The following is a 24,708-nucleotide window of genomic DNA, read 5'->3' as shown; positions in this document are numbered from 1 at the left end:
AAACAATACATTATAAACATATTTCCATGTCACTCTATCATTTGTGGTGATGGCCGGGATTGGATTCTATCGTGCGAATATTCCATATGTTTAACTGCTGCCCATTATTGGCCATGTAAGTTGTTCCCATGTTTTCCTGATAATAAGGAAAACTGCAAGCTACATCCTTGTATGTATATCTTTAGCCACTCTCTGAGTGCATTTTTTAAGATAAATTCCTAGAATTTCTGGGTCAAAGGGTCCCTGCCTGTTCGAGTTTTTTGCCTCATCTTCCCAGACAGCATGCGGGAGCCACATGTCATGTACAGCTATTCCCACGAGCAGCAAGAGATGCCCTTGAGCTGAGTAAGAGGACTCCTGCCCTGGCCTGACTCAGCCACTCAGCATTCAGGCCGTGGGGACCAGCTGGGGGGGCAGTTTGGGGGCCCAGGGAGTCCCCCTGCCATACACATCTGAATCCCTGCAATCTATGATTAGGTTACATTCCAAGGCAAACGGTGCTGTGCAGCTGTGATTAAATTAATGGTCTTAGGATGGGTAGGCTATCGTGGATTACCTAAGCAGACCCCTGGTAGTCAGAGGTTCTTGTAAGAGGAACTCAGGAAGGCCAGAGTCCGAGAAGACATAATGACATAAGCAGAGGTTGGAGTGATGTGCGGCTCCAAGCCAACGGATGCAGGCAGCCTCTAGAAACTGAAAGAGTCGGGGCGCCTGGGTGGCTTAGTCGGTTAAGTGTCCGACTTTCGCTTAGGTCATAATCTCGCGGTTCGTGGGTTCGAGCCCCGCGTCGGGCTCTGTGCTGACTGCCAGCTCAGAGCCTGGAGCCTGTTTCAGTCTGCGACTCCCTCTCTCTCTGACCCTCCCCTGCTCACGCTGTCTCTCTCTCTCTCTCCTAGAAATAAATAAAACATTAAAAAAAAAAATAGAAACTGAGTCAAGGGAAGGTATCCTCTCCTCGAGCCTCCAGAAGGAATGTAGACCTGCCAATCCGTTTTGGACTTTGAACCTCCAGAATTGTACGATAATAAGTCCATGTTGTTTTAAGCCACTGAGTTTGTAGTGATTTGTTTGGCATCAATGCGAAACGAATGCATCTATCTTCCTCTTGCCACCAGGTCCTGAAACCCCATTGTCTAGGGCATGATGGCTTCCTCTGCACCCAGTAGCCTGATGAGCTGCACTCCTGACCAGCTGCCTCCCAGGCAGAGCATACCGAAGGCTCTGTGAATGGGGGACAGACAAGGAAGTGCCGTGCCCCAGCCACTAGGGCCCATCCTTGACCAGACTGTGAAATCACCCACACTGGGCTTACTTACGGTTATGGGATAAGTTGGAAGTGGTGCAAGGATTGAACCCCAAGGTCAGTGGGCTCCCCATCCACTTCCCTAAGCTGAGCATCTCTTTCTGTGCCAGTCTGACTTGCCTTCCCTGGGAGAGGCAGTCATTCATTCACACATTAGAGTAAGACAGGACATCTAGCTGGGTACTTCCCCACCCGTCGATGTGGTGTTACTGCAGAGTAATAGAATTCCACTCTTCAGTTGAAAGCCAGGCTTAGGGTGGTAGTTCCTGTTCTATTTATTTATTATTTATTTATTTATACATGTTTTATTATTTATTTTTGAGAGAGAGAGACAGAGCACGAGCGGGGGAGGGGCAGAGAGAGGACACTCAGAATCAGAAGCAGGATCCAGGCTCTGAGCTGTCAGCGCAGAGCCTGACACAGAGCTCGAACTCACAAACCATGAGATTGTGACCTGAGCTGAAGTTAGATGCTTAACTGACTGAGCCACCCAGGCGCCCCAAGGTAGTTTCTGTTCTCATCTGCTCCAGAGCTCACAGGGTCCCACTGGCCACCCTCAACCCTAAAATCTCCTTCTAGATCTTGAAACAAGCTCAGTGCTTACGCTCCATAGGGAGCTGCTTACCCACGCCTGGCTCATGCATGTGGCAATGATGGTCCCTGCTATTTATTTATTTTTTTTTTATTTTTTATTTTTTTATTTCTAGGAGAGAGAGAGACAGCGTGAGCAGGGGAGGGTCAGAGAGAGAGGGAGTCACAGACTGAAATAGGCTCCAGGCTCTGAGCTGGCAGTCAACACAGAGCCCGACGCGGGGCTCGAACCCACGAACCGCGAGATCATGACCTAAGCGAAAGTCGGACGCCTAACCGACTAAGCCACCCAGGCGCCCCATGGTCCCTGCTATTTAAAAAGCAAGGGTTTTGTGCCAGGTCCAATGCCCCAAACTTCACCTGAGTCATTCAACTGAATCCTCTCAACCATCCAGGAAATATTATCCTCCCATTCCACAGATGAGGAAACTGAGCCCCAGGCAGGTTTAACCCACATGCACGAAATTATTCAGGCGCCAGCAGCAGAGCAGGATTCAAACCAGGTAATCTGATTCCAGAGCCAGGAGCTGCCTGAGTCGGCCTATGGAAGCGTTTGGCTTACACAGTGTTCCAAAACCCAGACGTTTTATAAACACAATCCGGATTTCTAGAGTCTCCTGAAAATCTGATGCACCACCTGGAAGAACTCCCAATAACCAAAGCAAGATCAATATGCACAAGAAAATAAAGTAGTTTTGGGTTATAATCGATCCAAAGTCTAAAATAAATATCCACGAGTTCACACTGATATAAATAAATGCATAAGTAAATAAATGAAAAAGAGACAAATTTCCCATACAGAAGAATTCCAATTTTTTTCCGAAACTTTTTAACATTTTTTTTTAATGTTTTTATTTATTTCTGAGAGGGAGAGAGACAGTGTGAGCAGGGGAGGGTCAGAGAGAGAGTGAGACACAGAATCTGAACCAGGCTCCAGGCTCTGAGCTAGCTGTCAGCACAGAGCCTGACACAGGGCTCGAACCCACGAACCGTGAGATCATGACCTGAGCTTAACCAACTGAGCCACCCAGGCGCTCCCCAATGTTTTTATGTGGATACTCTGTCCTCAGGAGGTGGAGCCTAACTCCTTACTCCTTCCAAAGAGTACAGAATAGACAGCAAGGAGAAAACCTGACAAACATTCTCCCAGCCACATGATCAAGGTCAACATCAATAGTGTTCAGTCCTATTGATGGTATGTGTCCTTGTTACCATGTGGTGAGTATGGCATTTTACCTCTGACGTCTTCCTAAAAGTCCATGCCACCAGTCTAACCCTGAGAAAAACACCCGGCAAATCCCAGTTGAGGGGCATTCCATGAAATCCCTTACAAGTACTCATCAAAACTAGCAGGGTTTTGCAAGGCAAGTCTGAGAAATGGTCACAGCCTGGAGGAGACTCAGGAGACCTGATAACTAAATGTAATGCGGGATTCTCAGTGGGATCTTGGAACAGGAAAAGGAAAGGGACAGTCGGGAAAGACTAAGGCAGTCTGAACAGAGGGTGCACATTAGCTAATAAGGACATATCAATGGTGACCAATGCACAGGCGCCCGCAGAGGCTCTCTGTGCTCTCCTGGGCTGGCAGTCCCTCTGTTAGAGAGGTCCCTGGTTACCCTGAGTGGGGGTGGGGAGAAGGAGCCACCTTGCAGGCCCTGGCCTTGTAGACGCAGCAAGGCTCAGGGGACAGAGAGCTGGGTGTCCTGAAAGCTGGGTATGAAGCTGTGTCTGCCCAGATTTACTCTGCTGCCTTGTCCAAATTCCCTTCCCTCCCAGTCTCAGGAACAATAACTCCTGTCTCCCTGGGGCCCTGGTCAGCCCTGCTGGGTGGGGGTGGGGGGGTCCTCTCGGGGTCTGGCAACTGCTCCGGCAGCCCAGCTGTTGCTTCTGGTGTGAACTGCCAGGCGGGGGGCCCCCAGAGCCTGTCCTCTGCAGCACTGAGTCATCCTGGGATCATTTTCCTGCTGGGGAATGGGGGTGCAGGGAGATGCAGTGAGGGATGCGACACTGTAACCCAAGCGCTGGGTCTCTGCCTTGGCGTAAGTGAGGGTCTGGCCAGGGATCCCTCCCTGAGTTAGTGGCTCCCTCCCTGAGCCAGCAGCTGTAAGCCATTGTTGGGGGCCAGCTAGAGGCAAGGACTAGATGGTCTGGAGGTCATGACCCCAGCTGCACCCCTCCCCTGGGTTTCCATTTCCCCATACTCGCGTGGAGGGGTCTTTCCCCACTGCTCACCCCATTCTGGCCTGGGCACCTAGAGAAAGAGCTGATGGGACAGGGCACAGAAAGAGGGGGGTGGGTGGGTAAGGAGAATGGGAGTGGGAGAGAAGGAAGGAAGGGGAGCTTGGGCTCGAGGAGGAAGGCTCAGCGAGGAGGGAGCCAGGGGTGGGGGAGGGCCCCTCAGACAGCGGGCGCGTGTGGCTGGAAGCCCGGGCGCCAGGCTGAGCGGCTGCTCCCAGCTCAGGAGCCCCGGTGCCAGCTGGACGCTGGCGGGTGGGCACGGGCAGGGCTCCCCGCCAGATGCACACAGAGCGCCCTTTGAGGAGGTGGCAGCTGTCGGCCTAGACCCCTGTCTGCTTGCTGTGGCCCTGCCTGCTCCCTGCAGTAATGCCTTGCGGAGCGCTGGGCTGCGGAAACGGAGGTGTGTATGTAAGTGGCAAACCCCATTCAAGGGGGGGGGGTGACGTGCTTAGGCGACCCAGAAGGGACCCCTGCTTCTCAGTCCTGGCATCAGAACCTGGGCCTCAGAGCAGGCCTCAACCTCCCCCTTTCTTGCACCTCTAGTGCCCCTCTCCTTGCTGGTGGCCACTGCCAGGAGTCTCTCCCGGATCGTCCTAGAGAAAGACAAGGCAGCCCCACCTCTTGGGGAAGAAGGCTGGAAAGCCTCCTAAGCCCCAGTGGACGGCCTGCTAATGGCGGATTTTGCAGCCTGGGGAGCTGGGGGCCTATCTGAGTCTCTGAGTCTCACCTCACCTGTTCCCTCGTCCTCCCTCTGTTCAATCATCCCAGGACTCGCGCCACTGCACACCTGGCAGACAAAAGAAGTGCCCACGGCTTTCTCGATGTATTGGTGGCCCAGGTCTCCGCCAGGCCGCGAGCCACATCTACTGACAGCCAGCCTGCCTCATGAAGCCAGTTCTCCCTTTGCTCCCCAGACCGGCCCCAGCCTTGGTCTGGGGGCTCACTCATCCTTCCTGGGCAGTAGCAGCCCTTTCCTGGGTGCAGCTCTGCCCAGGGAGGGTCCCCAGGGAGCTGGGACGGCTGTAGCGGCGGCTGGCTGACCGGAGTGGTCAGACTGCTCGTTCTGCTTTCCGGTAGCTGAGGGATCTCAGAGCCTCAGTTTATGAGATGGAACATGAGCCAGCAAGGCCCACCTGACAGGGGGTGGGGAATCAGGGTGCACACGTATGTGCCCACTCCCTGTGGACACCATGTCAGATAGGGAAGAGCTGAAGGAATTGAGGATGTCTGACCCTGGGGAAGAAAGGCCGGGGCCACGAATGCCCGTCTTGCAGTGTCTGAGGCTGGCCCCTGGCGCAGGGCGGCCCGGCTGCGGGTGGCCCTTGAGTGGGGGTCACGGGGAGGATCCTCCCTAAGGCCAGTCCAGCTCTGCCGGACACCCGGACAGCCGACAGCGCGCCAGGCTGTTCCCAGGCTGTCGGGAGCTCCCGGTCACCGAGGGAGGGGCAGGGGGAGTGCAGAGCCGCAGGAGGAGGTCCGAGCGGCGCGGCGGGGGGGTGCCCGCGCCTCTGGGCTTCCAGCCGGGGCAGCGGGGATCTAGGAGCCCCGCGAGGCTGACCTGCAATCGCCTTCAGACACGGGGACTGGGAGCCGCGCCAGACCGCAGGGCAGGCGCCCAGCATCCCGGGCTGGGCAACGTGGGGGGTGGAGGCTCTGGTCTCCAGAAGCGGGTGGGCGAACAGGAGATGGTGCGACGCGAGGTGGCCCTCGAAGGATGGGTAAGGGGTGGAGACCGAGCCTCCTCGCCGCGTTGGGCCGACAGAAAAATGCCACGGTCCGGGGTCCTCGCCTTTAACGCGGCCCCCGGGGAGGAGACGGGAGGGGGAGGGGCGGCGCGGGGCGGCGCATGCGCGGGGCGAGCTGGAGCCGCCGGACCGTCCGGCCGCCGGGAGCGCGCAGGAGCCCGCGGGGAGCCCCGAGAGCGCCGGGACCCCGCTCTGGGGGCTCTGAGCGGCGCGGCGGACCGGAGCCCCCAGCCTGCTGCCGCCGCTGCCCGCCCGGGCCCCGGGGGCGGCGGTCAAGATGTCCGTGCCGGTGAGTACCGACCGCCGGCCGGGACCCCGGGTCTGCTGCCCCGGGCCGGGCCTGAGACCTCGCGCCGCCCGCTGCAGGCCTAATGCCGCGGGTTCTCCGGGGCTGGGGTGGGGAGGGGGGTCACCCCACCCGGGCCTGCCTGGGCCGGGCATGGGGGTTCTCGTGGGGGCGTCTCCCCCAAGCCGGCCTCTCTTCCCCTGCCTTTCTTTCCATTCTCGCCCAGAAGCCGGCTCGGTCCGGGTTTTGTGCTGTCCCCTCCGGGAGCCCCCCGGTACCGCTGGGTTGGCAGGGCCCTTTGTTGGCCCCGGGACTCCCCTGGGCGGGCCAGGCGGGAGCCTGTGCTGCCCTCCAGAACCCTGCCCCCCATCAGAATGGCCAGGCCTAGTGGAGACAGTTCTGTGCCGCTCGCCCCGAACCACCCCCCCCCCCCCCGCTCCAGAGTAGCTGGGCCGGGTGAGGCGGGGAGGTCTGTGTCGCCCCCAGGAAACTACCTGGGATAGCAGCCCTTTTGTGCTCCAGGGTCCTCACCAGGATGGCCAGGGCCGGGGCAGAATGTTCATCTCTCTCGGGACAGCCCCCCAACCCCCCAGGACTGCCTGGCGGGGTGCGGATCTCTGCCTACCCCCAGAAAGGCTGATGCATTCACTTTTCCGGGAAGTTTTCCCTGGGTGCCCGGCCGGCCCCTTCTACCCTGCTAGCCATGGGGGCTTCTCTTCTTGCCTGACACCACCTCTTCCTTGGCCCTGCAGGACGGCTTGCGCAGCTCCCAGCCGTCATGACTCCACACTTAGGCCCGCATCTGGGGGCAGCTGGGCCCCGAGTGATCCTGGCCACCCCCAGCCACCAGGCCTCAGGTGCAGGCCCCAGCCCGCTTTGCAGATGGACAGACTGAGGTAGGGGCCGGCATCCCGCGGCCTGCCCGGAAGGGGCGCCATCTGCAGGCTGGAAAGCTGTGACTTCCAGCCATTGTTTCTGGGCTGACTTAGGGGCTTTTCCCTCTGGCAGGAAGGGGCGGTGGGCCAGAGCGCCTGTCCACCTGGCCTTCTTTCTGGGACTGCGCCTCGCTCTCACCCCACTCTTAGAGTGAAGCAGACAGTCGGGGCTTCCTGACAGGGCAGTGGCCTCTTAATTGACCACCGTGGGGTGTGTGGAGATTCCTGGAGAAGTGCTGTGTAAGTACAAAGCGTTGTTGTTATGGAATTAGAGCCCCCAGCTCCTGCCGCCTCCAGAGCGGTAATCCAGAGTTACTGAGGAAAAAAGTAAGGCTTCCCGACTGTGCTGATGTGGCCCCTCCCCACCCCTCCCCACCCCTTCTCCACACCTGTTCTGGTTCAGAGCATAATTGCCTTATCTTTAGAAAGAAAGAAAACCGAAAAGACCTGTCAAGCCCTTCTCTCCTGCTCTGCTGCTGCAAAGCTCTGGATCTTTCCTGACCCAAGGCATCAAGGGACCCGCCCAGACCCTGTGGGCACTAGCCCGAGGGGAAGTGGGCCTTCCGAGCCTGCTTGAGGGCCTGGGTCTTCAGGGCAACAGTGAACAGGGAATGTGTCTTAGGCCACATCTGTAACAAGAGAGGTGGGGGGCGGGAGGGATGTTCCGAGTGCGTCTTGGACAGTCAGGCACTGCTGGGGACACCTGCTGTAAAGACCTGAAGCCAAGGTCCGCTGTCCACACCCCTGCCAGCTCCCAGTCACTCCCTCCCACTCCTGCCTATAGCCACAGCCCTCGGGGATTCTGCAGGAGGTGGACAGGGGTCTCACCATCTGCCTCCCGGTGGCCGGCCGGCCCATCACCCTGGCTCTCTCCTGGGGCCCTGGGCAGTGTAAGAGCTGGCGGGGCTGGGAGGAGAAGTTCATTTTGGGAGCAGCTGTGAAATGTTTGGAAAATTGCTTTCATGTGCCTGTGAGCGGTGAGGCCCTTCAGAGCCCTCCTGGCCGAGCTGCCTCCTTAGCCCTGCTCTTGGAACCCAGAATGGTGACTGCCTGTGTGGGATTCGTGGACGCGTTTGGGTTTTAAGCACACCCGTTCATTTGGGCAGGCTTTTCCTGGATGGGGCTGACGCAGGCACTTTGGCCCATAGAAATTACAAGATGCTGCAGAACGGGATGAGGGGTGGTGGCAGGAGAGAAGAGGTTGAGGGGGGCCAGGTTGAGCCAGGAGCGACTTCCCCTTAGAGCAGGGGACGGTCCAGGGATTAGCTGGTCTCACTGACATTTGGCCCACAGGGCCTCTGGGGCCTAGAGATGGGAGGGCACCCGGGTTATCCTGGGTCCCTGCTCAGTGCTCCTGCTTCCCTGAGCTGAGGGGAGTGCTCACACAGCACCAGGAGATTTACTTCCTGGATGTTCTCTGACATTGGCCTTCTTCTTGGCACGGCCTTCTGGCACCCCAGGCCTGTCTCTTCCCGCTGGCCCGGCAGAAAGCGTTTGAAAGGAAAATGGCTATGCCACCCACCTGAGACCCCTGGTGGGCACTGGTATGATTCCTGTTTAGGAGTGACGAGAGGCTGGCTGCCCCCTGCCACTGTCCCTGATGTCTCTTCCTGCCACTTGCTTCCTGTCTGTGAGATGGATGCTATCATTCTAGCCGCTCTGCTCCTTTTTATTTATTTATTTTATTCATTTTAATTTAATTATTTTTTAAATGTTTTATTTATTATTTTTGAGAGATAGAGAGTAGGGAGGGGCAGAGAGAGAGGGAGGTACAGAATTGGAAGCAGGCTCTAGGCTCGGAGCTGTCAGCACAGAGCCCGACGCTAGGCTCCAACTCATGAACCGCAAGATCATGACCTGAGCCAAAGTTGGACACTTAACCAGCTGAGCCACGCAGGTGCCCCAGAAGTACTATTATCTTTCCCTCTGCTCCTTTATTGGTTGACGACGGATCCTGTGAAGGAGTGAAGTGCTGACATGTGTGCCAGGAGCTGGGCTCAGGGCTTCTTCACAGGCTCGGGGCGGGGGGCTGTGTCTTGCCAGGATGGCATGGCCACTGAGAGACGAAGTCAGGGTGGGACCCCAGTCTGGCAGCAGCCGAAGCAAGAAAGTGAGCAGCATCCTGCACGGCCTCTCTAATTGTGGGGACTGTGGCCTGTTGAGCTGCCCATAGAGGCCAGGGCTACTGAGAGCCTGACCCTCTGCTCGTGGTTTTCCAAATAGGATTTTGTGTACTCCAGAGAGATCAGGCAGCTTGCCCGGGGCTGTGCAGCAGGGTGGGTTTGGCCCTGGGAGGCCCCAGCCGTGGGTGATGGAGATCAGTGGACCAGGTGTGGCACCTGGTTGCACCTCCACCAGCAGTCTCAGGAGCAGGGGTGGCTGGTTCTGTGCCAGCCAGCGCTGCGATGGGAGAGCTGGCCAGGAAGCCAGGGAGCTCGGCCCTGGACTCGCTGCTGGCCTGGGCAGCCAGGCTGCGGAGCAGGAGCAGGCTCAAGAGAGAACAGTGGGAGGAGGCAAGGTCCTTGTCCAAAGGGGAGGAGGCAAGGTCCTTGTCCAAAGGGGAAGAGGCAAGGTCCTGGTCCAGAGTCTTCCGGTCATTCTCCAGAGCAGCTGACATGCCCCTCCTCCCACCTGGCCTTGGCTCTGCCTGGCCCTCCCTCTGCGGGAAGTGATCCCCAGCCCCTGCCTTGCTCACCACATCACTCCCACTCACCCTCAGGTGCTCAGGCAGAGGGTACCATCCCGCAAAACCCCCTGGGACTCACATCTATGATTGCGTGTTTATTGTTGGGGTTACCTGGTTGCTGTCAGGCTTCCTCGGGGTAGGACGCGGGCCTGCTTGGCACCTCCGTCTCTGCCTTGTTGCCCCGCAGGCCCTGGCTGCCTGCTGAGGGTGTGGCACGCGGAGTGCAGAGGAGCCCCTGTGGACAGGTGGCCCTGTCCCCGTCCAGAGAGCCAGGCGCCTCAGCCTCAGTCCTGGAAGCCTGGCTGTTGCTGCGTGGGGGTTCCCAGAGAGGCTGCTTCGGGATGTGGAGGGCATGAGGTGGGTTGAGGCCAGGGACTCTAGAACGAATCACGCTGGCTTGTATGCACCTTGAGCCAGTTCCTGACCTCCCAGCGCCTATCTCCCCATCTGTGGTATGGGGATGGTGACAGCGCCGAGAACTCGGAGTTTTGTGAGAACTTGGCAACGGTTGCCGAAAGCTCTTTGTAACAAGCTGAAAAGTCCTACATGGTGGTTACTTTTGCTGTTCTGATCTTCCTCCTGCCACCACTGGCGGGTGCGGGGCCAGGACCCACCCCTGGCTCTGGCACGGGCAGCTCGGGCAGGCGCGATTGGCGCTCTGTGGTCTAGTCTCCCTCCGGTGGCCTTGTCTCTGTAGTCGGCGTGTTTCCCACCATGGCCTTAGCATGCGATGACCCTGGGCCCTCCCTGCCCCAGCCTGCGCACAGGACCTCTGCCTCTCGGAGCCTTGGAGGCCAGGCACTTGTCCTCACCCCGCCCAGGTGAGGTTGGTGGCCTCCATCAGGGCCTCTGACTGACCCACTGTGCCCCAAGCGGGGTGGACGCCCAGCCCTGAGTGCCCCCAGGAGTGGGTGCAGCATTGCAGGCTGGGGAGCCACGGGGGCCCTGCAGCCTTTCCTCAGGTGCGGTCAGCAGCCTGCTAAGTCAAAGATTGGCCCTTCTGCAACAAGGAGGCCCTTTAAGGGGGGCTCAAGCCTGTGTGTAAGGCAAGTGGGCCCCAAGGCTGGGAGGGTGGCACCCACTGAGTCCCCACTTCCCACCTCCAGGCGGGAAACTGTGCTCCCTAGGTCAGCTGCGCCTGTGCTCTGCCCCCCTCTACCCATGGTGACTGTCACCTTCGTCCCCCCCCCCCCCAGCCTTGGACTCTGGCTTTTGTCACAGCTGCCTGCCTTGATAGCATCCTGGTCAAACCTCATTGTTTCTCTGGTTTACTCATAGTCACTGTTTGATGGGCCATTGTCTCCCTGTCTTCAAGAAGAAGAGAAATGGCGTTCCCCAAGAGGAGCAGCTTGGGGACGGTGGTAGAGGTGGTGTTGGATGCCTGCACTCGCAGGATTGATGGTCACAAGTTGCAGTTCTAAAATTAATCCCTTCTCTAAAGGGGATTAGAGACTAAGGGGGCTTTTCAGTAATCTAAATTTATTATTTAAACCCCTCCAAGTTCCAGGAAGGATTTGAAGCAGATTATAGTGAAAAACACAAATAGTCTGGGATCATCAAAAGATCCAGAACTATGTAATGTATGGGGAAGGTAGACATACATAACTTTAAGCTTCCTGACAGCCAGAGCAAAAGGGTAACATGGTGGGTTTAGAATTGCAATACTTATTTTTGGTGTTCCTAATCCCATGTATTTTTTTCCTCCGTGCTTTGTTTTATTTTTACCATTGAGACTCTAATAGGAATATTTTACATGTATTGAAATGGACAGATGTTAGATGTGTTTTTACTAATTCAGACCCCATGTAACCATCAACCAAATCAAGATAATGAATATCTCCATCATCTCAGAAGATTTGACACTGTAAGTGTCGCTCTTACAGTCAACTGCCCCCAACCCCCTCTAAGGTGGCCAACATTCTGATTCCTCTCATCATGGCCTAGGTTAGCCTGTTCATGAGCTTTATGTAATTGGAAACATACAGTGACATGTTCTTTGAGGTCTGGCTTCTTTCATTCAACGTAACAGTTTTAAGATTTTCATCCATGCAGTGTGTATCAACAATTCTTTTTTCACTGCTATGTTGAGTAGTGTTCCATTTATGAATATGATATTGTGTACTTACCCATCCTCTTGTTGATGGATATCTGTCTCTGGGTTGTTGTTTTTTTTTTTAATGTTTACTTATTTATTTTGAGAGAAAGAAAGAGAGCACAAGCAGGGGAGGGGCAGAGAATCCCAAACAGGCTCCATGCTGTCAGCGCAGAGCCCACCATGGGGCTTGATCCCACCACCGTGAGATCATGACCTGAGCCAAAATCACCGGTCACACACTCAACGGACTGAGCCATCCAGGTGCTCCTCTGTCTCTGGTGTTTGTATGCTGTGTATTTTTAAGTACACGCTGCCCTTGTTGCTGGTGTGATGCCCTGTTTCAGGGCAGTATTTTATAAAACCCGGTGTCCAAGCCCGTGTGCCTTGAGGCGTGCCCAGAGACCTGTCTGCGCTACCAGATCCTGGGTCCCTCAAGGTTACATGCTTGTGCAGGAAGCGCTGTGACCACATACCTTTCTGTTCAGTCCTCCCCAGGGGCCTGGGGTTTCAATTCCCTTTTTCTAGGTTGCCCAAGAGGTGATGCGTTTTAGGTTTTTAATGTTGTTGTTTTTGTTTGATTTTAAATGTTTTATTTATTTTAGAGAGAGATAGCATGAGCAGGGGAGGGTCAGAGAGAGAGAGGGAGACACAGAATCTGAAACAGGCTCCAGGCTCTGAGCTAGCTGTCATCATAGAGCCTGACGCGGGGCTCGAACCCACAAACCGTGAGATCATGACCTGAGCTGAAGTCGGACACTTAACTGCCTGAGCCCCCCAGGCACCCCTGTCTTAGGTTTTTGAGTCACCTGTGTCCATCCCCAGCCCCTGTCCGCTCCAGAGGTTCCGGGAGGGAGACGCTTCTAGGAAAGTAGGAAGAAGGAGAGGATGGAGCCTCACCTGAGAGCTGCCCGCATCCCTCCACCCTCTCAGGTCTGGATGATTCCTGGACTTACTCCTCTTTGTCCCAGAACACCCCACCTACAGGTACTCTGGCTGCTCCACTTCAACTCTGGGGAGCCACAGCCTGCTGGGCACCCCACCGCTCAAGGAATGGAGGAGGGGTTGCCCGAGAACCACTCCCTGCATCCGGGACACTGAACACCTCCTGCTCCGCTCTTCATATTGAGGGAGCTGGCGGGCCTGTGCTATTTTTACAAATCTTTACTGTTATTTTTTTCCAAATAATGAGCCTTGTAGGAGAGTTACACATCTGCTTAAAGGCCACCTCCTCAGGACCCACCCCCTCCACAGGCACCTTGTATGAAGTGGCCCTGCCATCACTCTGCTGGCTGTCTCATTCTCCTCACACGCTCCCAGCACCACAACGGTCACGTGTTTATGTTTGTGGGGCCCCACACACGCACCCAGCAGGGCGAGTTCCTCAAGGCCAAGGATATAGTTTCTCAGCACCTATATCCTGTATAAGCGAGCAGGTGCCCAAGGAATGACCAGCACACTGTAGTGTGTGTAGTGATGGACCCCATAACCAGCCGTTCCCCACATGGCCGGCCCCCCAGTGTTGGCTGGTGGATCTGGGGGCAACTGGGCTTCCCAGAAAGATTTCGTCCAAGGGTCTCAGAGGAGGTTTTATTCCTCTTAAGGTCCAGGGGCTCAGGGAAGCTCAGGGCACCTGAGCAGGGGCGGGGAGAGTAGGGAGGGCTTAGTGTAGTAGCCGGCGAGTGTCCCCTGGTGCCAGGCCAGGTGGCGCTGGTGTGTAGTGGGCGTGGGTGGGTGTGCTGCTGACACCAGAGTGCCTCTGTCCACTGTGCAGTCTCATGGCCTGGTGACGGGTAGGACTGCTGGTGTCCTTACACTTAACAGATGCGCCAACCAAGGCTCTGAAAGGTATGGTGATGGCTGAGGGTCCCACACCAGCTGGAGTCATTAACAGTCTTTGCTCCTGTCCTTGTGGGTTCAAGCTGGGTGAAGACTGCGGTCTGGGTGTCCTGGGACACATGGAGCCTTCCCCTGTGGGCTGGAGCAGGGCAGGTGGGATGCCCCAACGGTGCTGTCCCCGGAGGGAGGAGCAGCGGCTTTCCTGGTAACTGCCTGCTGCAGCTCTGCTTTCTCTGCATCACCCCTTCCTGCTGCCCTGGAGCCCCAGGAGCCCCTCTTGGGACCCTGCTGCCCACTGACCCCAACCAAGTGTCTGGGCAACACCATTCTGCCCCTCCTGGGCCTCTGTGGGTGTGGGCACCTGTGTTCTTGCGGAAGTAGGCCGGGGGGGGGGGCGGGGGAGCGGCAGATGGCACTTGAAGTCACCCCCCTCCAACTGCCCTGATGCTGGGGTCGGTTGCTATGGGGAGAGGCGAGAGCAGATGGCTAGCTGGGGTGGCTTCTTGACCACACCCTGTCCCTGCCGGCCCGAGCTGTCAGCCAGAGCTGGGCAGCCAGCAGCCACTAAGCTTTTTTTCTGATGTCAGGGACTTGTCCCTGTGGCTGTCTTCGTCACCCTCCTCCAGCCAGGACCAAGCTCCTCTCTTCCCCCACCCCTGTTCTGCAGGCCTCTTCTTCATTCCTCCCCCAGGCGGTCTGGGGGCCGGGAGGGGGGTGAGGATGCAGTTATGGTGTTCCAGCATCAGCGGGGAGGGCAGAGTGCACCTAGGTCCTGACCTCCTTACACACACAGGTTCCTGGTTGGTGGTCTAGCCCCCACCTGCCAGCACTGAGGGGGACCCCCTGCCAGGAGAGTGGTGTTTCTCAGAGGGAGACGGAGGACGGGGTGCAGAAGAGAAAGGGTCACCGGGTCGGTGCCCTGGGGTGTGGCAGAGACTCTGGGAAGTGCCCCAGGGCTCAGCTCTGTCATCAGGGGGCCTGCTGTGAGCAGAGCCCCTCTCTGAAGGAGGTACCTTCCTGCAGGTGCCTCCACTGCTAATTTTCAAATTAGAGAAGCATTGAAAAGAATTAGAAGAGTGTTCACTTTCTTCCGGTTCCCAGTCCTTGAAAGAGCCAGAGGGGGTAGAGGAGGGGGCTGTGAGAAGGTGGGGGCATTGCTGGAACCAGGCCTGGATGTGGGAAGCTAGTCAGCCCTCTGCCGTCACCCCTGCCTCTGTCCTTGCAGCCGGCAATTCCACCGCCAGGCTCCGCATGGGTACCCGGGGCTCTGGGCACCAGCCCGGGCGCATACTGAAGGCACTGGTGGGCTGAGATTTGCCTCTAGGCCAGTCCTGCCTGCCTTCCCACAGTCAGATTGATCACATTAATGACAGATGAACTACCACGTTGGTCACTGGTCACTCCATCCTCAGCGGGGGAAATGGGAAAGCTCCTTATGTCTGACAGCTGCAGCATCACCCTCAGAGTGTGAGCTCTGCACTGTCTGGGGTCCCCTGGGGTGCCTTTCCATAGGGACACGCCTGGGGAGTTGAGTGGGCTGGGTTACAGATGCAGCCCCCTTCCTGGCGGTGTGACCTGGGCACAGCACGGCCCTCTGGCCTCTGGGGAGTGACAGTTGTGACAGCAGGTGTGGGGGGTGGCCAGCCTGTGTGCAGCAGTGGTTCTGGATGCAGCTGGATTCTCCTCCTTTCTGGCCCATCCACAGGCTGGCTGGGCCTCTCAGGTCGCGGGCTGGGTTCCAGCTTGCCAAGGTGAGCGGGCAGCCCAGGGGGAAGGCGTCAACACCCGGTGGCCCTCCAGATACATCGTTTCTTCCTGTCCCTGGGGCTGGCAGCACTCACCTCCGGCCTCAGGAAATCCTTTCCTGCTGCCGCTCCCAGAGCTGGCCGTCAGCTGACCCATCTGCCACCGGCTCCTGCTGCTGGGAAAGCTACTGCCTGCCATCACACAGTGCAGCCCCTTCTCGTCTGCTCCTTTCATTCACCTTGTCATAGGCATTTTCCTGCCTGATTTCGGTCTTTGAAAGTGGCTATCTTAATAGCTGCACAGTATCCCACTGCGAGGCTGCGGCTGCCTAACCCAGTCGCCTGTAGTTGTGCCTTCAGGTTATGCCCCCCTTTTGTTTGTTGCTGTTGGGCCTAAAGCAAGAATAGTTCTTTGTGCAGTGGGTTTGACCTGAAGAATAGGACCCAAAAAGCCCAGAGAGCAGGAGCTGGGAACTGAGCTCTTCTCCCCATTTAGGGTCTGGGATCGGCAGCAGCCCTCACCCCAGCAGGCACTATAAAGGACACATGGGAACCACCGTCCCTGTGTGCCCGTGCCACCGTGTTTCCTACACAGCCAGCTACTCTGGGCTCCAAGGGGAGGGGTTGGTGACCCCCCACATCCAGCTTGGAGCTCCTCCTCGGCCAGCAACACCTCCGCCTTCTTGCGCTCCTTGGTGCCCTCATACTCCCCTCTACTCCCTGTGGGCTGGGGGTGCTGGGCCCCAGTTCTGAACTCACTTGTGTTTGGGGAGTGCTTGGGTCTCAGTTGCTTGTCCTTTGGGGTCTCTGAGTGACAGCTTCTTTGGCTTTCTAAGCCCTGGTGCCCCTGTGCCCTCATTCCCTTCCTGCCTGTCCCGCACCCGCCTGTATAGCAGCCCCATAGTCCCTTCCTTGGCCACCAGCTCTGATACTTTTGTGGCTGGGAGTCTATAGGAAGGGGCAAGGGGTGGTAAATTGAGTCTCAACCTCTTCATCATGAAAATGGGGCTAATCTTGAAGCCTGTTTTATCTCTGTGGCATGAAATGAGCACATGGTCATCATGGTCATAGAGCCCTTGGTCCAGGGCCAGCATGGAAGCTGTCCTGGGGGCTAGATCACTGTAAGATCTTGTTGGCCCCAAGGGTCTGCTTCCCCACACATCCCCGCCGCAGCCTGCCCAGGGGTGCCCCTCTCCCACCCATCTACCTGCCGGCCTGGGAGGGGGCATTCCTCTCTCCTTTCAATTCACCCCCTTCCATCACTGGGGCACAGATCCTAGGGCCTTGATTACAAAGCAGGAATGCCATTCTGGGAGGCACAGGCTTGGGGAGTGGGAGGGAGTTTAAGTGGAAAAGAAGCAAATTTTTGAAATGCCTCCGCCAGAGCTGGGTTCCCCTCCCCCGCCTGCCCGCCCACACCAGCAGCCCCGCCCCCAGCGCTGCTTTAATCCTGAGCCAGCATGGGGAGGGTCTACTGTTCCCTAGGTCCCCGGCAGCCGCCTCCTTTCTCCCAAGGCCAGCTAGGATGGAGTAGGGCCAGCCGCTTGAGGGCCAGGCATCTTGTGTTCCCGCCCACCCTTGCAGAGACCTGCTGCAGCCCTGCAAGCGGGCTGCTGCGTGGCTGTGGGGCCTGGTCCCCACCTCTCTCCCCAGTGGAGACCCTGAAAACCCAAGGACTTGAGCACCGAGCACAAACAGATTCTTATGCGTGGCCTAGCTGCTTCTGATCCACTTCCTTGGAGCCTGAGGTGCCAGCTGGGCCGAGGACAGGGTCAGGGTTTAGGAGGGCCCAGGCTCCCCGCTCCATGCTTGACTTTGGGGCAGACATTGGGAACAGCAGGAGGGTATGCCCTAGGCAGTGTTTCCCTGACAGCTGGCACCTCCTGTGGGAAAGTGGGCAGTTCCAGAGTGCCAGGGGGCCAGCCTGGGGGAGGGTATAGGGTGCCCTGTTCCTTCTTGAGGACTCTGGGTCACAAATCCCACCGCTCCTTACTTCCCCCTTCCGCTAGGCCATGCGTTCTGTCTACTGGGTCCCTGTGAAGTTTTGAGGAAATGCAGCTGTGTAGGACCCCCACACTCCGTTCTTCTGGGGCATGAAGAATTAGGAATCCAATTTTTTAAAATTTATTTTATTTTTTATAGTAATCTCTGTACCCAGTGTGTGGCTCCAACTCAAAACCTCAACGTCAAGAGTCGCATGCTACACCGACTGAACCAGCCAGGCCCAAGGAATCTGATTTTTAAGCAGCTCTCCAGGGGCCCTAGCCCAACCCCTTCATTTTATGGATGGGAGAGGGCTAAGGTGGCACACCTGGCCAGGGGCTCATCAGCTGAGTCCGGGCTGTAAGGCCTGCGTGTCAGGGGGAGGGGCAGCGTGGATCCACCTTGGGCTTGTGTGTGTTTTATAGGCCATGCGTGAGGGGTCTCTGCAGACAAAGCCACGTCTGCCCCACTGCTTCCCTGGCATTGTGAACTGCCCGGTGGTGTCCCCGCGCTCAGCAAGTGGTCCAGGATGAGGGCTGAGGATCCTGGAGATAAGGCACCCGCTGGCTGGAGCAGCTTCTACCCTAGGTATCTTTGCAGACCGTTATGCAGCCTTGGGCATGCTCAGGGACTTGAGCACACCCTGATTCTGCTGTGTGGGGGGACAGTCACTGACGTGCAGCCTAGGGAGGGGCGGCTCGCGAAAACCAAGGTGTTCTCCACTCCATTTCCCTCTGGTGGTTCTTCCTTCCCCCTCATTCCCAGCACTCTCCCCCCACCCCCGCTCCACGCCATGCCACCCCACGCCGTGTTGTCCGGCACAGGTGTTAGGCCTGGACAGGACTGGCTGAGGGATTGGGGGTGGGAGCACAGCTCCTAGGGCAGAATGGAGATCCCAGGGCATGCTTCAGGGACCCTCAGTTCAATTCAGTGGATATGGTGAGCCCCTTGACCCTGGGTAGAATGGAAACTCAGGCACGTCGATGGAACAGATTCCAGGGCTCTGTGCCTCTTAGGTTACGGGTCCCTGCCTCCCTGCCTTGTGTCTTCATTTCCTGGAGCTCGTAACAGGATAGGCCTGACCAGAGTTGGTGCGGTTGGTCGTTATTTTCTGCCAGCTGGGGTATGCCCCTTCCCTGTCACTTCTAGATTCAGATCTGAGTCGGACGGCGGGATGGACACGCGCGGAATGCCCCGGATTGGGTGGGTGGTGAAGGCAGAAGTCCACTTGAGCCTAGGGTTTTGGGGGCTGCATGGGGGCTGCAGCGCCGCATGGGGGTGGTAATCCCGGCAGTCTTCCCAAAAGAGGAGGCGTTTGCTTAGGCATTGAGGAGGGGCGCGTTCTCGCCCTTGCTGGAGGGCACGGTACGTGCATTTGGGGAAAAGGAGATACCCTCCGCGCTAGCGTCGCAGGCTGGTAGCGGGTGGGTGCTGAGGACCCGGTGCGGGGTGGGGGTGGGGTTAGGGGCGGTTCCAGTGGGCGGTGCGCGCCCGCGCCCACTGGGCTGGCCGGCGGCTCATTTGCATGGGAAGCCACAGTGGCCAATGGGCGCGCGCGGCCGGGCATGCTGGGAGCCGGGATCCGCCGGGGCAGCGGAGGCGGCGGCCGCGGCGGCGGGTGGAGCGAGGTGGAACGTTCTCTGAGCAGCGGTGGCGGCAGCAGGCGTGGTGCCTGAGGCGGCCGGACCCAGACCGGGACCCGGACGGCTGCGGCCCATCGTGGCCCCGAGGGCGCGCGGCGCGGGCAGCTTGGTGTGCGCCCCGGCGGGGAGGCGGGGCCGCAGGCCGGCCGGACACGATGAACTACCTGGTGAGTGCGGCCGACGCGGCCCGGGTCCGGGAGCGCCGGCCGGGGCGGGGTCCGCGTACAGGCTTCGAGGCGACCGTCCTGCTCACGCCCGGGTCGGTCCCAAGAGAGAAAAAGAGAGAAAGAGTTAAATATGTGGCATTTCCTGCCGGACCTGCGGGTGCTGAGAACAGCTGGCCGCTGGAGGCTCCGCTGGGTCGCGACCGGCCAGGGGTGCGAGGTCTGAAAGCCCTCTCCCACCGTGGCGGGGGCGCCCGGAGGCAAGGACTGCGGAGGATCCCAGAGTCTGTGCGCCCACAGGGCGGTTAGAAGGGCGGGACTCAAGGGCCGCTGGCCGGCAGGAAAGTTCCTGGATCTTTTCCTGGATCCGGGAAAGTTGCTGGCTGGAGTCCCGTTCTCCCCCTGCCGGCTGCCGCCTGCTGGGTGACCTTGGGCCTGCGTGTGACACGCCTCCGAGCCTCAGTTTCCTCAGCTACAAAGAGGGGTCCGAGATTCCTTGGACCGTGAACTTCCAGGAGGCCTGAATTTCCAGGAAGAGGGGTGGTGGTCCATCTCTGTGTTTTCGAGTGGGGAGCTGCCCCTCCCCGCCCCCAGGCTAGGGGTAGAGCGAACAAGTGCGTGGTGATCGTGGAGGTGTTGGTGCGCCCCTGGTGCGCCCCGAGCGCCAATCCTGGGTCTGTTAATGATTCAACCCCAGCCTGCCAGCACTGGATTCCAGGCCTGGGGGCAGGCGCTTCTCTGCCTTTACCTACCATGATCGCAAAAACTTCGGTAGGAGCCGGATCCTGTTGGCGGGAGTCCATGGCTGCACCGTGGCCCCGGGTCCCAGCGTTTGAGGGTAGAGCGCGTGGAGTTGGGGGAGGGGCGGCGTGCCACTCGAGTGTCCGAGCGTGTCCGAGCGTGCGTGAGGCACAGCCCAGGGCGGTTTTGAAGGAGCCGAAGTTGAGACTTGCTGAGGGCTAGGGTGCTCTGCGACCGTGGTTGGGTTAGTGCCTGAGGAGATTTTGAGCTCTTGGATCCCAGAGCTGGGGCATTGGGCCACTTGTCCATCTTAAGGACAGGAATTTCTTTTTCCTCACCTCTTCCCTGAGAGTCTAGGCTGGGAGGCCCTTTCCAGGTTTACTGTGACTTCCTTGCCCCTTTCAGCCAGGCTTGGACACGTTTCTCATCCCTCTGGGCTGGGAGACACATCCCCCTGTGCCCATTTCCTTTCCCTGGTGGAGAGCTGATGATGTGGGGTCCCAGGGTGGCAGGACTGGCTGGCCTAGAAGAGCAGGTGTGTGCTGCGGGTGCTCGGATGAGCTGCTGGCGTTCCTTCCTGGCACCAGCACCCATTGCCCTCTTGCCCTGGGCAAGGAAGGAGCCCAGTGGGAACTGGCGGATGCCCCAGGTGCTGCTGGGACTGTCACGCGGTTCCAGGAGAGAGCTGGAGCCTCTGGCCATTACAGTCTGCGCTGAGCCAGGGTGTGAGTGCTGTGGGCTGCTAGCACCATCCCCTCAGGCCTGGACAGGCGTTTGAAGTAAGGCAGCGCCACAGGGCATCCTGAGCAGGAAAGGCCCCTGAGACAGCTGCTCTCCTCGTTGTCATACAGACGGGGAGACTGAGGCACAGAGGGGCAGGTACTTGTTCTCACAGAATTGGACTCAGAACTTCGTCTCCTGGTACGGCCCCGTGCTCTGCCCCACATGTGTTCCCCCTCCCCCAGCCTCCATTGGGAGTTCCCTGGTCCCTGGGGGCTGCCATCTTCAGTGGGGGTCCCTCCTGGCATCCATTGTTCTTCCAAGAGTTCCCACCACCCTTTTTTTCTTGTGCCTGGAAAACTCCCTCCCCCACCTCCCAGGAGCGCATAGCCAATTGGGGCAGCCAGAACCAGAGGCCAGGTGTGCCCCTCAGGAGGCTTCTGGAGGGTGAGGGGCAGTGTTGGAGTCACACTTGGAGACTGAGTTGTAGGGTCGAGGCTATAGGGATCATTCTCCAACAAAGACACAGGGCAAACTCCTCTTCCCCTGGGTCCTCAAGGCCTCTCAGTAAGGGGCTGAAGGGTGGTCTTCCTTCAGGGAAGGAGGTGGGGCTGGGCCCTCTAGCGCTGGAGAGAGGCCCTGGCTCCACTGTCTTGCTGCCCTAATTCCCTTGCTGCTGCTGCTGCTGCTGCTGCTGCTGCTGCTGCTGCTGCTCCTCCTCGAGAGAGAGAGAGAGAGAGAGAGAGAGAGAGAGAGAGAGACAAAGTGCAAACCATGGAGGAGCAGAGAGAGGGAGACACAGAATCCAAATTAGTCTCCAGGCTCTGAGCTGTCAGCACAGAGCCTGACACAGGGGCTCGAACTCATGAACTGTGAAATCATGACCTGAGCCGAAACCAAGAGTCAGTTGCACCCCTGGCACCCCTTAACTTTTTTTTTTAATGTTTATTTTTGAGAGAGAGAGACAGACAACAGACAGCATGAGTGGAGAAGGGGCAGAGAGAGAGGGAGACACAGAATTTGAAGCAGGCTCCAGCCACGAGCTCGATGTGGGGCTTGAACCCACGAACCATGAGATCATGACCTGACCTGCGAGATCATGATCTGAGCCAAAATCCAACTCGTAACCAACTGAGCCACCCAGGTGCCGCCCCTGCCCCGTACTTCTGAGTACAGAGTGGAGTAAAGTGCCGGCCTGGAGTGGAAGCAGCTCAAAGAGGGAAGCATCTCAGACCCTCATCTCTACGGTGCATCCCAGAAATCAGGGTTTTGGTACTTTTTTGAGCTGGAGAACCCTACTTTTTGTACTTTCGTATTCCCCTTCATCCCTGCCCAGGCAGGTACTGCTGCTGCTGCAAGTTACCATTTTGGACTGGGGAGTGATAGAGCTGCAGGGGGCTTTAGATGTCAAGGTGGAGAAACTGAAATCTTAGGAGTGAGGTCCCTCCTGTCCCCCTGGGCTGTCCCTTCTGCCTCTTCCCCTCCATGATGACATATCTGGGGCTGGGGCTGTCCCTGAAGTAAAGGTCTGCCTCATGCTGATCCCTCTCTCAGAGACTAAATCCCAAGAGTGAACCAGCAAGGGCCAAGGAAGAAAAGGAGAGCAGTGGGTGGGCAGCTGCGTGGCTCTGGCCTCTGCCAGCCTGGGTCATTTTGGGGCTGGGGGGTGGGGGGGGGGCAATAGTGAGGGTTCTAAGGGGGTTGGGGACCGTTCCCAAGCTGTTAGTAGTTGGAAAGGACTGCAGGATAGAGGGCTCTGCTTTCCTACCGTTGTGGTGCTCTGCCTCTAGCCTGCTTGTTCTCATCGTGTGTGGGGTGTTGGGGGCTGCAGGTGCTACATCCTGCAGCAGGAGGGGCCTGCCCCTGCCACCCCTCCTTATCTGCCCAGCCTCCCAGGGACAGTGCCTGGGATGCCCGGGCAATGGTGCGGGCAGGGTCATGCTGCTGGCACAGAGCTGGCCGCCCACATGAGGGCATCTGCTGGCTGGGCTGTGGCTCATGTTTGTTTGAAGCTGCTGGCAGTGGCCATCACAGGTGGGTTTTTAGTCCTTCATTCAACAGACCTGGCTTCTAGGTGCTGAATATCAGACATGGGGCTGAGGACCCACACACAGTCCCAGCTCTGTCCTCTGAGCATTAGGACCTCCTGAGGTAGGTAGGGCAGGAGCCATACTCCTCTTGGAATGGTTCTGGAATGGGGGTTGCCCACAGTTTTGCTCCTCGACAGTCGAACACTGAGAACTTGAGCCCAGACCCTGGCTACTTAGTTGTCCCTGGATGTATTAGGGGAGTGACGATAAGGCTGGCTGGGATGGAGTTTCACCAGGGACAAGGGTTTGCCCTTCCAGTGCCACTAGAGCCTGGGACGCAGGGTGAGGGGATAGTCAGGACCCTTGCCAGTGGGCCCCTGGCTCCTGCCTTTCCAGGAAGATTCTCCAGGCACCATTGAGCAGGGGTTGTAGACACAGGCTGCCATTCAGACACACACGCGTTGGATCTGTATCCATTAGCCACTGGGGGCTCCTTGAGACCAGCAAACAGAACACCCCAGACTAATCTTGATCCAAGTGTGAGATGGTTCTGGGTATGAAGGGAACTAGTGTTTCCCAAGTGACTACTGTGTGTGAGGCTCTATGTTTGGAGCTTGTGTGTGTGCGTGTTTACACGCGTGTGTGCATGTTGGAGCTGAGGAACGGGGAGTTTCAGGAAAAGGCCTGTCAGATTTCTACTCCTGACTCTGAGGGACCTAGGTATCAACCTGGAGCCTTCCAGCTCCGCTTTGTCATAGAGCCCAGATCTGCCTCTGCTGCTTCCTGACTATGTCCTTAGCAAGTCAGGTAACTATTCTGTACCTCAGTTTCCCTGTCTGTAAGATGGAGGTAATGATAGTGTCTCATAAGGTTAAAAGAGATGACTGAAGTATGCAAAAGAGCCTGCTCCTGACAGGGTTTGTTGTTATTGCTCTTACCGTGAACCTGTCCCTCATGTCCCCATCAGTCTGGTGTCTCCTCACCAGTCCCAGCTACCAGGTCATGCCTTCCTGCGGAGTCAGGGTTTGGGCATACCCAGAGCACATCCTTGGCTCCCCAAGGCAGCAGGCGAAGCCAGTGGAGAGACCCACACAGGCGTCAGATGGCTGCAGTCCTCCAGACATGTGCCCCCCCTCCACACACACCCCCCCCCCCCACCGTGGCCAAGGCCCAGCGACTCCATATCCAAGGGCCCACTGGGTCTGGGTGGTCTGATGCCTACAGGGCCCTGGGACACAATGAGGGGTGTTCTCAGAGTCAGGCAGGGCCTCTGCAGCAGCCCTGTTGGCTCCCATGTGCAACAACCAGGGTGTTGTTCTGAATGGGCCTGGCGGTGTCGGCATCGGGCTAGAGGTTCTCCTCTCCCCTCCCTCTGGGGTGAGTGAGCCCCAGATTGTCTTCCTGGCTTCCTTAGGCATGGCCAGGGAGGCTAGCATACCACCTTCTGTAAGGAGGCCTTCTGCCTAAACCCACCCATTTAGGGCCAGGCTCTGTGCTCGTCTGCCTGAGGGTTCCATACTGAAGGACATAGGCCCCCCCCCACTGCCCAGTCCTGGGCATCTGGGTCAGAGAGCACGAAGTAGGCGGTAATGAGATGCTTTGGTCAGCACTTTGAGTCGGGGCCACTGGGGAGCGTGTGCCCAAAGAGGGGCATGGGAACCTTTGTGGAGGAGTGCCACCCAAATCTTGTTCTGGAGTAGAACACAGCCCAAGGTTTCCTAGAGGCAGGAATGAGACTGACTTGCTTGAGGCAAGTCAGGCAGCACTCTCTGTGGTCCCTTGGACACACGTGGCTTGCAGTGTCTGCACTGAGTGTGGTGGTGTTCCGGCAGTGTGCCCCTCTAGAGGTTGTAGCTGTGCCCCTTTATGAGGTGGACAGGAGACACCTGATTCATGGTGCAGCAGTGAGGGAGGCTGGGAAGCTAGGCTCCAGGGGGCTGGCCCCTCTTCCGTGCTGGGGCAAGGCC

At 57.9% G+C, this 24,708-nt stretch overlaps 1 protein-coding gene across 2 annotated transcripts in view; it reads left to right on the top strand.

Annotated features, from left to right (window-relative positions):
* Positions 1 to 5,980: 5,980 nt before the first annotated feature.
* Positions 5,981 to 24,708, top strand: part of BCAR1 (BCAR1 scaffold protein, Cas family member) — a 37,727-nt gene continuing 18,999 nt past the window's right edge. The window contains exon 1 of one of the 2 annotated variants that reach the window (XM_039256435.1): positions 5,981 to 6,166. In XM_039256435.1, coding sequence (XP_039112366.1) covers positions 6,155 to 6,166 — 12 coding nt within the window. In that variant the 5' untranslated portion in view covers positions 5,981 to 6,154. Of the gene's footprint in view, positions 6,167 to 19,044; positions 19,254 to 24,708 lie in introns of those variants that run through there. The other variant, XM_039256436.1, reaches the window with a different exon arrangement.

The sequence above is a fragment of the Hyaena hyaena genome, unplaced genomic scaffold, assembly GCF_003009895.1.
Source record: "Hyaena hyaena isolate Hyena2069 unplaced genomic scaffold, ASM300989v1 scaffold_584, whole genome shotgun sequence".
Classification (NCBI taxonomy): Eukaryota; Metazoa; Chordata; class Mammalia; order Carnivora; family Hyaenidae; genus Hyaena; species Hyaena hyaena.
The sequence above is the reverse complement of the archived record's forward strand: the minus strand, read 5'-3'. Positions and strand labels throughout refer to the sequence as shown.